This window comes from Lissotriton helveticus, chromosome 1_1, assembly GCF_964261635.1.
Source record: "Lissotriton helveticus chromosome 1_1, aLisHel1.1, whole genome shotgun sequence".
NCBI lineage: Eukaryota > Metazoa > Chordata > Amphibia > Caudata > Salamandridae > Lissotriton > Lissotriton helveticus.
In genome coordinates, this window is record NC_136057.1 from 1,725,526,978 (window position 1) to 1,725,538,471 (window position 11,494).

General features: G+C 42.1%; 1 protein-coding gene across 1 annotated transcript; it reads right to left on the minus strand.

Moving 5' to 3' along the window:
- Positions 1-1,196: 1,196 nt before the first annotated feature.
- LOC144833409 (keratin, type II cytoskeletal 5-like) lies at positions 1,197-9,984 on the minus strand. The gene is made up of 9 exons (XM_078689163.1): positions 9,482-9,984; positions 9,033-9,250; positions 7,801-7,861; positions 7,542-7,637; positions 5,268-5,432; positions 4,677-4,802; positions 3,871-4,091; positions 2,805-2,839; positions 1,197-2,276 (listed from the first exon to the last, which is right to left on the minus strand). Exons 1-9 carry the CDS (start codon positions 9,893-9,895, stop codon positions 2,131-2,133), a joined length of 1,482 nt encoding a protein of 493 aa, XP_078545289.1. The 5' UTR covers positions 9,896-9,984; the 3' UTR covers positions 1,197-2,130.
- Positions 9,985-11,494: the final 1,510 nt, after the last annotated feature.

Sequence of the window (11,494 nt, forward strand, 5' to 3'; positions counted from 1 at the left end):
GCCGCCGCTGCATCACAAAAGTGACGTAACAGCTGCGTAAATGAGGCGCAAGGGGCTTGTAAATCTGCCCCTCTGTTTCTAAGACATAGTGGCGAATGGTGTCCTCCAATTCATCGCACTTCCGGTGACTGCCTCGTTTGCTGCACTAAGAAGTAGAATTCACGTTGGTTGCTTGAGCAGCAGAGCACGTTTGTAGTGGACATGTTGATGGCTGCGCGTGTGGAAATGTTTGCACACTGACTTGTACCACCCACTTGCTGTATACATAGAAACAGATTCTACCCTCCCTTACCCCCATCGTGTCCAAAGTTCAGACTATTAGCACTGGGATAGAAGTACCTAGACATTTTTACAAAATGATTCCTAAACTTGAGACATTCAGATTAGGACTGGCTGTGGTGATTCGCCATTCCTGCCCAAAACACTGTAGTTTGTTGAAAGCTACATGAGGATTTTTTTGTGTCAACTAGAGTCTGTTGAAGGTTGTGTGCATTCTGCGTGAGATTGTCTTAGACTCTTATGTCCAATGTTTTATCACTGGTTGTTTGCACTTCACACAGTTTGCATATGCTACTTTTGGTGCAGACATGATAAGATTTAAATGGCTCAAATTGAGAATTGAAGGGAGAGTAATGGGGACAGAGGAAAGCTTATCAAGATTGGTCCATATGCTAAGGAGCGCTTCAGTGGGAGCAGAAATAGCTTTGTCTTATTCCTTCAGAAGCGTATCATGCCACAGTGTTCTGCACTTCAGCAAAAGCATACCATGCCTCCATAGGTAGGTTTTATAAATGAACGACTCAGGAACAGACCTTAAATACAACCCCTTCGCTCAGTGGGAGGTTGATGGAAAATGTGCCCGTATCTCCAACACCTTAGGCTCCGTGAGGTGAACTCTTTTCTTGGTAGTTACCAAAGCTGTTAGTAAAAGTGTAGACTTTTGAGAGGTACCATATTGTGGCTATTCATGAATCTAGTTGAAGTGCTTGTATTCCATCTTTCCTATACTCCTAGGCAACAAGTCAATGCTTTATATTGTTGGTAATGGTGTATTGACAGGCACCCTACGAGAAGTAGTGAGTTACATTTCTTATAGGTTTGCTTCATCAGAGCATCACAGATTCTGCTACTTTACAATTGTTGTTTTTGCCCTATTAGAGAAACCAAGAGTTGAAACACCAAGACTAAGAACACAGTTTGAATTTGACAAGCAGTTTAATAAGAGACACAAGAGAGTTGGGAGGTCCCAGCCCTGAGCACCGACAGCCAGCAATACCAGGAAGTTTCTATGTACATAGGACACCAGGGAGCCTACCTGTCTGGTACACTCAGAAATTGAAGTTACACGAGTGTTACATGTAGAAATCATGAACGGTTGTCTAAATGTAGATTGTGGGGTTGTAGTGCATATCCTATAAATTCATAGTATTAGAAAGAAAATAACTAGATTTGACAGAATTTAAGCCCTATCACTCAGGAAGAGAGGACCAGATCTTACTTCCATCTTTGCACTTTACACCCCACGGAAGGCAAATCATTTATATATTTTGGCCTTTGGTTTCTTTGTCACTTGACAATCCTAATGATTCCTCTTAAGTGGCTCTTAAATGGGTCTTTTCACCACTATGATCTTGACATACAGTAGGTAGAGCAACAGGTGAGCACAAGATTCCCTGGTGTAAAGAGTGCGAGGACGCTCAACGAAAGACAGAAGTGCAGCAATAACTAGTTCTGTGGCATAGAGCCTACAGGCATCATGGCTCCATCAGCTAAGGGAAATGTAAGAATAACAGCTCAGGGATGGAGGGTTAGCCCACTGCAACCCCTCCCTCTCCTTCCCTCGAATACCACTTGGCAGTTTCTCAACATAAAGCTTATCTCCACTTCTGACCCCCAGGTGAGATGTTTGAGTCAGTAGGAATGTATATCTGCTTGGTGGACTAGCTTGTGTAAATACTGTGCCTAGCCTTGGGATAACACCGATAATGGCAGTTTGAGGTCTGCAGGTAAAGTCTCTTTTGATGAGGGATATATGGAAGAGAGGTGGGATGGATGGACTCCAGGGGGTCAGTGCTGCGGTCAGATGGCAGGAAAGCTCTTCTTTCACGTGGGGTCTGGCAACCTTCTGACTTAATAAAACTTCTTCTTAGAGGTCGAGGTTGTTGAGGCCACGGCCACAGAGCTATGACTCTGCTTGCTGTATCCACCGGCTCCTTGTCCATAGCTTTGTCCGCTGGTACTTCCTTGAGTGGGGTTGTGAGCACTGCTGACCACCGCTGCAGTGAAAAAACATGTCACAGTTAACCCTTTCGAAATTAACTCCTCTATTAAAAGAGCACAACATCATGAAAGCACTAGCTTTCTTTCATATCTACCAATTAAATGCCTAACCTCCTCTGGCACTTGCGCTTACGCAATCGACTGAGACAACTTTAAGGATAAAGGCTCATTCCTAGACATTGGCTTCAGGTTAAAAACGGGGAAATAACAAATAGGATAACTTGGTATAGAGTTGAATCCTCAACTTGAGATCCCCGGTATCTGTTCTGGAAAACACAGCAACGCCTTGCTCAAACAATAAGTGAACACGATTTCTACACATAGAAAGATTTGCTATATAGGACACCATTGCATTGAAAGCAGAGCCTTGGTCAAATCAAGCTGCTGAAGGGCGGGTGGATAAAATTCCCCATCCAAGCTTTCATCAGATAGGGAGCTAAAGCATTTGCAACCATAACAAACATGACACAAGTTTAAGGATACGATTATAGGTACAGGTGCTAACAAAAGTGAAATGCACTTACAGATGCTAACAGAATTTTGAATCTCGCCAGACATTCTGAAAAATAAAGAAAATTGTGTTAGTTTAAGGGTACTGCAGCTCTAGTATGTCTTACTTACAAGAAGATCACTCAGGAACAGCAAGCAGAAATACGGTTTGACTATTGCTGTATTACGTCAGACATACACACACCAATGCACAGAAATTGAGGCAATAGTTTCATATCTTCAGATACCTATATAAAAAGTTGCCATTCCTTTCTGTTTAGCACAAATGCACACCATAATGCTTTCTCTTTCTCCTTTCACTCGGAAAATGAATACTACTATTCACTCTAATTCTTAATGACCAAATACTTCCTGAAATTTACTTTTGGGACAAATACTATGCATAATCTTGCATAAGAAGGAAATCACAGATACAATGTACTGTTTGTCCTCATCCCTTTTTCCTTTCATCTGCAGATGTTTTCACAAATTTACAATGGCTGTAGTGCTGCTAAGGGTACTTTTGCCTCATTGACCAAATCTCGTTCTTCAGACATGGTGTAAAGCTTATTCTTTGGAGAGTGTGGTCCATAGGCTTCACTACCTTTGGATTAGAATGGCAAAGATTCTGCTGGATTTATATTACTCTGTGAATATGACACCTTCTCGAAGACCGCTGTGATAAGGACTGTATCATGATAATTGTGCCTCTGGATAGCCCCTCCTTCCCTTATTATAGCATTCACTGGGCTGATGCTAGAAGGGTCCTCAATTCTAGTGCAGCATAAACTGCAGAATAGAATGGTCTAGCTGTAGATCTAAGCTTTGTTCATTGTGTAAGGGTCTGACATTTATCAAAAGCGAGGGCACACTGTGCGGCACAGTCTGCTGCCTGATCACATACCCTGATGCCGGCCTGTGTGTATGCAAAGAATCATCAGCTCTGTTCTTTTGAAAATCCTACTAAAAAGGACAACAGTGTGAGGGTGTCACAAACCTGGTTCACACACTGAATTCCACATTAATGCGTAGTAGGCGCCTACATGGATTAGACTAGTTTGAATCTTTGTGTACCTGTGTGACTCCAAGCTGTGCACTTACCTGCTCTCTTCACACTCCAACAGGGACCTGTAGGTGGCAATTTCTACATCCAAGCCCATCTTGAGATTCATCAGCTCCTGGTACTCCTTCAGTTGGCGAGCCATCTCCTCCTTGGCCTTCTGTAGAGCGGCCTCAAGTTCAGCCAGCTTTTCCCTGGCATCTTTCAGGGCAAGCTCTCCACGGTCCTCTGCCTCTGTAATAGCATTTTGCAGACTTGCGATCTGGAAAACGGAAAACATAGCCATGGTGAGATAAGCTTAATGTTCTGAGAGATATTTGTTTTCCAGTTAAGCAATATGAACATCTTGTTCAAGTATTTAGAAACATCACTGCTGATGTACTTAACCTATGGGCAACTTTGCAATTTTCATTGTATCTAAAATGCCTAGGAAACTGACGGACTGAGCAAAAATCGTTGAGTTTGTGTGGTGCCCAATGCAATACAAGTTCAAGTGACAAAAGAATTGTCTCTGAGCAGCTGAGGTTGTAAGATCCAGTGCAACAGAGCAGAGAAGGTATCATGAGATAAGTGAAAGATGCCTATCTAAAGGGGTAGGAGAATACGGGAAGAAATAAAAAAAATAAAATGCTCCAAGTCAGCAAAAAGAGAGATCTTGTGGTGTATTTCAAAAGTAAGTAGAGATTTCTCACACTTTTCTATTACCTTAATGAGCATTTCTCTTCAGAAAGTAGGCCTGCAGATGCCCAATCAGTAGATTTGTGCATCAGTGGTTTTGTTGTGCACCCAGGTAGGCAGGTTGGCAGGTTCTCTCACTCTCAAGTGTTTTTAAAATTCCATGTCATACCTGTTTTTTCACACTGTCAATTTCCACCTTCATCCTCTGTATATGCCGGGTCAGGTCTGAGATCTCGTTCTTGGTGTGTTTCAGACTATCGCCGTGTTGTCCAGCCACCTCCTTCAGCTTCTGGAACTAGAGGGACATAAACAAGATGAAATTGCAAAGGGCCAAAGGAAAACCTCACCTACTTCAGGTATTTGATAGCATCCCCAGATTTCTAGAGCTTTGCAAAGTGCAGTTTCAAAAACATTACGGGAAAATCCAAGCAAAAATTTAAAAGAGCAAATTTGTACTACTTCAGCTTGTAAAATCTCCTCACTATTTTTCAATTGACATGCTTCATATGATCTATCCCACGGCTGAGATGTTTTAGGTAGTGTAAACATACATAAACTAGGTTTTGTGGAACATACTCTCAATATATAATTTCTCTCGACCCTCTACCTTTATCCTGTGTCAACTGAATGTCTCTTCTGCCTTGAAAGACAATGCAATGAATGAAGTGAGATTTGTTCTCATCTAGGGAGCGTCCTAAATGGTCGATAATTGGTCCACAGTGTATAGTAAGCGTGCTTTTTTAAATTCCAGGTCTCTTACCTTGTTGGCAAATTCACGCTCAGCTTCTTGTTTGCTCCTGCTTGCAATCTCTTCGTATTGAGATTTGACTTCTGCCAGGAGGCCATTCAGGTCCAACTCTCTGTTGTTATCCATTGAGAGGATGACAGACGTGTCTGACATATGTGATAGCAATTCCGCCATTTGCTGCAAATCAAATGAAGATATCATTCCAACTCAATGTTTATTATGGTTTATGCTTCTTCGTCTAGGCTGGGATCTCTAGTACCACTGCACCCATCTGTGTGAGATCCCAACTAGCAATATACGTTCCCACTGAGCGACATAGACAACCTCAGCTACACAGCAAAACATTAGTTATATTCCTATCTAAATAAATAATGATTCAAAGTAATTTGTCACTTAGGGATGTGTTCACAATGTCTGAAGCCACCAACTTGGTTCAGGAGGTAGTAGTATCCAAAACAAATTTCAGTGACAGAACATTACAGCACAATGGGGAATGTACTCCAGTTACAGTTATTCAGTACAGAAGCTCTGTATAGTACAAAAGTATTGGGGCTAGAACTGTCAACAGAAACATGATGAAGAAACACTGAGCAAACGGCCCTGTGTGTGAGTGGAAGATCAGTATAGAAATGTGTGGTTTCCTGCCATTGCATGCTCAGTATAGAAGTACTTGAGACAGGATTCCTGTAAAAGGGAAATCTACCCAGGAGTACAGGTAACTGCATTCTTGTCACAGGAAACTCAGTGCGAGGTTTTGATGACCAGGAATAGAGAGAACCTCAGTATTGGAACACTGGAGCCCGGACTGTCGATAGAAACTCATTATAGGATTTGTGGGGTCAAGACTCCAGGGAACAAAAGTTCAGGACTGAGGAAGTACAGAAGCACTGGATCCAAGATATCTGTCCACAGACGTTTGATGCAGGTATACTGGAGCCAGGGTATGCAATGGAAACACTCTAAAGGAGTATTGAAGAGAGTTTTCCTATGACGGGAAGAGGGATAAAGCAATACTGGATGCAAGACTCTTCTAGTGTAAGCTCAGTACACTGATACTGTAGACATTATTCCTGGTACAGGAGCTCAGTACAGAAATACAGGAGGTAAGACTACACTGAGTACAAGTTCAATATAGAAACATTGGTTAACGATGACCCCATACGATGTATATTTTTGGTTCCTCTCCTCTCCAGATGAAGCCTGTTAGATCTCCTTGAGTATTAAGTCCCACTCCCTGATACTTGTTAAAGTCATGTTCTGTCTGTTTTAAATGTTATTGTTACTTCTACTTCTACATTGAAATGTTGTTCTATGTGTGCAGCACCCAGATAATCCAGAGCGACTGAGCGCCATACAAATCTCTCACAAAAATAAATAAATATGTACAATGGTGATTGGATTCTTGTCACTGGAAATTCAGTACATTCCTATGGGAGCCAGGACTCATGTCAACAAAACCTCAGCTGGTGAAAACTGAAGCCAGGACTATCGTCTGAAGCGAGGTATCGCAGTACTGAAACCAGAACACTTGTCGACAGAAAAGTAGTAGAGAAATCCTGGAATGCAGGAGATGGGCTCTGCTCACAGGAAGCTTGGTACAGGGTTATACAGTACATGTTTATGGGAGTCAAAGTTTCAGCCAATGGAAGCTCAGCGCAGAAACACTGAAAGAGGACACATTGTACTGGAAGCCTAGCCCAGCCATATGCGACCCTAACAGGACTCTGCTCAGTGGAAATTTGGCACAGAAATGTGGGTTCCAGAAATGTATGTCTGACATAGGTAGCTATCTAGGCAAACGTAGTACAGGACAATGGGTACTAAAAAAAGAAACTAATTAGTGAGGCTGGGCTACAATTACTGGAGCTTGCCCTCCTGCCAAAGGAAGTTCAGAGTAGGGATACAGAGCCTAGGACTCATGCCAAGAGTGTGGAAAAAGAAAGATGCTGCAGCCTGGAACCCACCCAAAATATAAGAAATAGAGCAATATGATGAAACCTAGAACTTCAACTAGTCGTAGCTCACTATAAGGAAACAGCAGTCATCATTTTTCTCGACATAAACACATGTGCGGAAATATGTTGTTAGGTTAAATTTCAGTTCGAAAGTCAGTAGTGATATTGTGCATTTAGAAACCCTGTCAATCTAAACTCAAATTCAAATGGTTGAGTTGCGACTTATGTCAATCCCATCTCAGTCCGGTCAGTAGTCTTAGCAATCTAGCATCTTGGTTGTGGGAGGTTAACAGCATGTCTGAAGGTTATAATGCAACATAAGAGAGCTTACTGCCTCGTAGATGGACTCGAGGAATTGGATCTCTGAACTCAAGGAGTCCACCTTGGCCTCCAGATCCACCTTCTTCATGTAGGCCGCGTCCACATCCTGTGAAGGGAATGTGAAAGGTTATTTTAACGGTCTCTTCTCTTGGACTCTATTTTGTGTTCTTCTCGGTTTATTATGGACTTGTCAGGCCTTGTGCATGCTTCTCTTCATATGCTTCTAAAGAAGCACCCCCCACCCCATCGCTTGTGCATGTATTGCTTACCTTCTTGAGCACCACAAAATTGTTCTCTGCCGTTGTTCGCTTGTTGATTTCAGTTTCATACCTGCCGGGATAAGGAAGAGGGAGGCATGTGGTGAAAACAGAAGCTCAGACTTTAAGATGGTCAGAAAGCAAAGCATGACTACTTCTACGGCTGTAGGTTCTCTGGCACCAACTCTGTACCGTGCTTGCCTCGGGCTCTCTCTCCCTTGAAGAACACTCTGTACTTCTTTCACTTACACACAGTTGTTCTTTATATGTAAAAGCCCAATGTTTGGGTTTAAGGAGCAGGCAAGCAATCCATACATTGTTCTGCGTTTGCATGGGCTCTAATTAAAATGTAGGTTCTATAAACTGAAAGTCTTTTTAGTCTCCAGTTACTGTTCCTTAGTCCCAAAACAAGCTCAACCCCTATATCTTTTAGCACGCTCCTATAATACAGCTTTGTGGCAAATGTGGCTTTGAAGATGGGTTTCCGAAATACGATTTAAACAATCTGGACAATTTAAAAAAGATTACATCGGAATGATCAGACAGGAAAATCTACGATTATCTGATCATAAAACCAACAGTATATGTGGAGAATATCTGGTAGACACAAAAGTAACTGAATGTTACAGACAGCTTGATGACTGGGTTTACTGTTCAGATATGAAACAGACCCTCCTAATTTTCAGTGAAAGCACTTCCTGGAAGGCAGAATGATACACCAAATAGCCAACAGCATTAGGTGAAGGGGTTATATACATCTAGGTGCATCTAAAGCTCGCTTTCTGCTCACTTTATGCATTCTTTAAAGAATTGGTAGAAAGAAGTATTGGAGACAGTTGTGTTCTCAAACAAGACATAAAAACCAGAGGGGTGTATAAATAAGGGATATTCATGAGAAAGGGACATTTAAGGTTTACGATTTGTATGAGAAATATAATATATATTGGTCGGTGATTAAATGCTACAAATATGTTGACATACCATGTAGAATGAACAACCGGTGCCGCAGTGAAGACACACATTTTCCATCGTCCCTGTCTCAGACAAGAAGCGCCTCATAGTGTTGAACCACATGCACCTACTTACTTGCTCACACACACATTTGACCTTCTAGCTAGAGATTGTTTTAAGTTCTTTGGTTTCCAAGCATACATTAAATAGTAATAATGTTCTTTATAATTCTAATTTACATTTCATCAGTGACATTGGGTATGGTCTAACTTGGTAAACGCTGGTTTACATACTTTTTCTTGTAATCTTCAACCATATCCTGCATCTGCTTCAAGTCGCTATCCAAACGGATTTTGCTATTGCCCAAATTATCTGCATTTCTTCTGAGGCCGTTGATGAAAGCCTCAAACATGGGCTCCAGGATGTCCCTCTTGCTACCACTTTTTTCTTGTTGCTGCAAATAGCGCCATTTGGTCTCGAGCACCTGGTTCTGTTGTTCTAAGAATCGGACCTTTAGAAGAAGAAAAAGGTGATTTACTAATGTGATCTACACGAGTTACAGAACCGAAAAGGAAAAGGTGCAAGCACCCACAGGCACTTGCTTTTAGTGCTGTAAATAATGTGCCCAGGGTTTTAAGATTTTTTTAAAGCAATGAAGTGAGAGGAATACAGCACTCTCCCATCAGTATTTCTACAAAGGGCTCAACATTTCAAAGATAGGGTATTAAAGTTGGAAGCTTACCTTGTCAATGAAGGAGGCAAATTTGTTGTTCAGGGACTTGATCTGCTCGCGCTCCTCTGTGCGCACCTTTGAGATCTCGGGGTCAATATCCAGGTTGAGTGGTTCCAGGAGGCTATGGTTGACAGTGACCTGCTGGATCCCACCAGGAGGGCACGTTGGGAATCCAAGATCCCCCGGTTTGGCAGCACCAGCACCAAAACCGAGCAGATTTCCACGAACAGCATGGCTGCCTGTGGGGATGGAGATCCTTTTCTTCCCACCGAGGCTGTAGAGGCTTCTGCTGCCGACGCTAGCAACTCCGGAGTGAGAAGCAGAGGAGAAGCTCATTTTCCCTGCTCCACCTGCACCACCACCTCCAACAGAAGCGGCGCTATAGTTTTTCCCAACTCCACGAGAGGACTGCCTCATGCTCATGATGGCTGATTTGTAAGGGATGTAGAGTGGAAAGAAACCTTAAGAGTGTGCAGGGACAGAGGAAAGACTGAAGGAGACCAAACCCCTCTGTTGATAAGCCACAGACGCTGCCCTTTTATCTGTTTGAATTTCTGGGCTTGGTTGCATCATAGCAAACCGGGTTAATTTAATGCAATCATGGGCTTGGCATCTCTGGCTGCGCCCATCCTACTCATTCCTCTAAACGAATCACACCTATAGAATTAAAAAAAGACTTGCTGTACTAGCAGACTTCAATCTCCTACCTGTTATCATGCAATCACACTCTTTGTCAATAAGTTGATAAACATCATTTACAAAGTTGATTGTAATATTTCATTAGATGGGTGTGTTTCTCATGAGTGAGAGGGCCCCGTGCTTGGACCTGTTCATCTAGCTTTTTGATTCCCTAAGTAGTCAGTCTCTGTCGCTTAGCCTTCATTATGTGTCAGGGATGGAGAAAGAAGGGGAAAGAATATCAGTGATTACCACAGATGAAGGCTGTCTCTGTTTTACCTTCGAGGTGGTCCCCAGTCTGATCACAAAAAGGTCTTCAAAGTACATTTAATAGGGCGAGATGGGAAAGAAATAGGATCCAAGATCCCTGCTTAACATGAGGGGGGCCATATAAAGAATATGCGTTTATTGTCAGGATGCTCTATGTTTGACATGCTCATGCCTTAACTTAGAAATTTAGATGGGCAACAAATGAAAGTAAGGGCTGCCTTCCCAGTAAGAAGAACTACACCTGAAATGGTCTTAGGTGCTTTCTAACCCAAGCTGACATCTGTCTTGTTACAGTGGGTTACAACAGTAAGTAGAAAGTTTACATCGACATCAATGGGGACAAAATATTTCATTCTGGCTACCTCATGCACCTCTAGGGACACACTTTTATTATTCCTTCTATCTTCTTCTGTGTTCAAACATATGACCTCACATGCATAGTCTTGGGGTATCAACCCCGAGCTCTGTATACAGAGACGTTTTAAGGTTGGGCAAAGTGAGATCTGGCCGAGGGCCCCAGCCTTTCAGGAGGCAGCTGATAGATCCAGCTCTGTTATATAGAGTCTTGCCACGATGATTTTGAATAATTCTTAAAGAGATTGTTTTAAATACCGTTTTCCTCTAATATTTTTTTAATGTGGGTAATGTGTGAGATTCTATTACATACATTTTGCAGATCAATGTTGTGTTTATGGTTAATGAAACATCCATAATAAAGTTTCTTTTAGATTAAAACAGGACCTCCCATATGAGAAATGGGAGGGTGTCACAGAGATTATTTGCAGTAATATTAGTGAGGTGCTGCTGTGTTACAATATTGAAAACACACGTCTCTAACCCTGAATATTAGATGTAAACACATTTAGAATTTGGATGCCATGGCCAAAGAAGGAAGGAAAGAGATGAAATTGTGTAATAAATTAAAAACTGTTCCAAACAGGGGCCTTGAAAATATGTTTAGCCCAAATTCCCTAAAATCCTTAAGATGTTCCTGTCTGTATACTTACACTGATTGTTGCTTACGACTGTACGCAACAATGGTTCAGAAAGGGTGTATCATGGTGAGGATTTCAC

Coding starts and splice junctions, on each gene's coding strand:
- LOC144833409 (XM_078689163.1), bottom strand. CDS start 9,895: ATGAGCATGAGGCAGTCCTCTCGTGGAGTTGGGAAAAACTATAGCGCC. Junction 7,862..9,032: donor GTTGAAGATTACAAGAAAAA/GTATGTAAACCA, acceptor TTATCCCGGCAG/GTATGAAACTGAAATCAACA. Junction 2,840..3,870: donor TTGGAGTGTGAAGAGAGCAG/GTAAGTGCACAG, acceptor TTTATTTTTCAG/AATGTCTGGCGAGATTCAAA.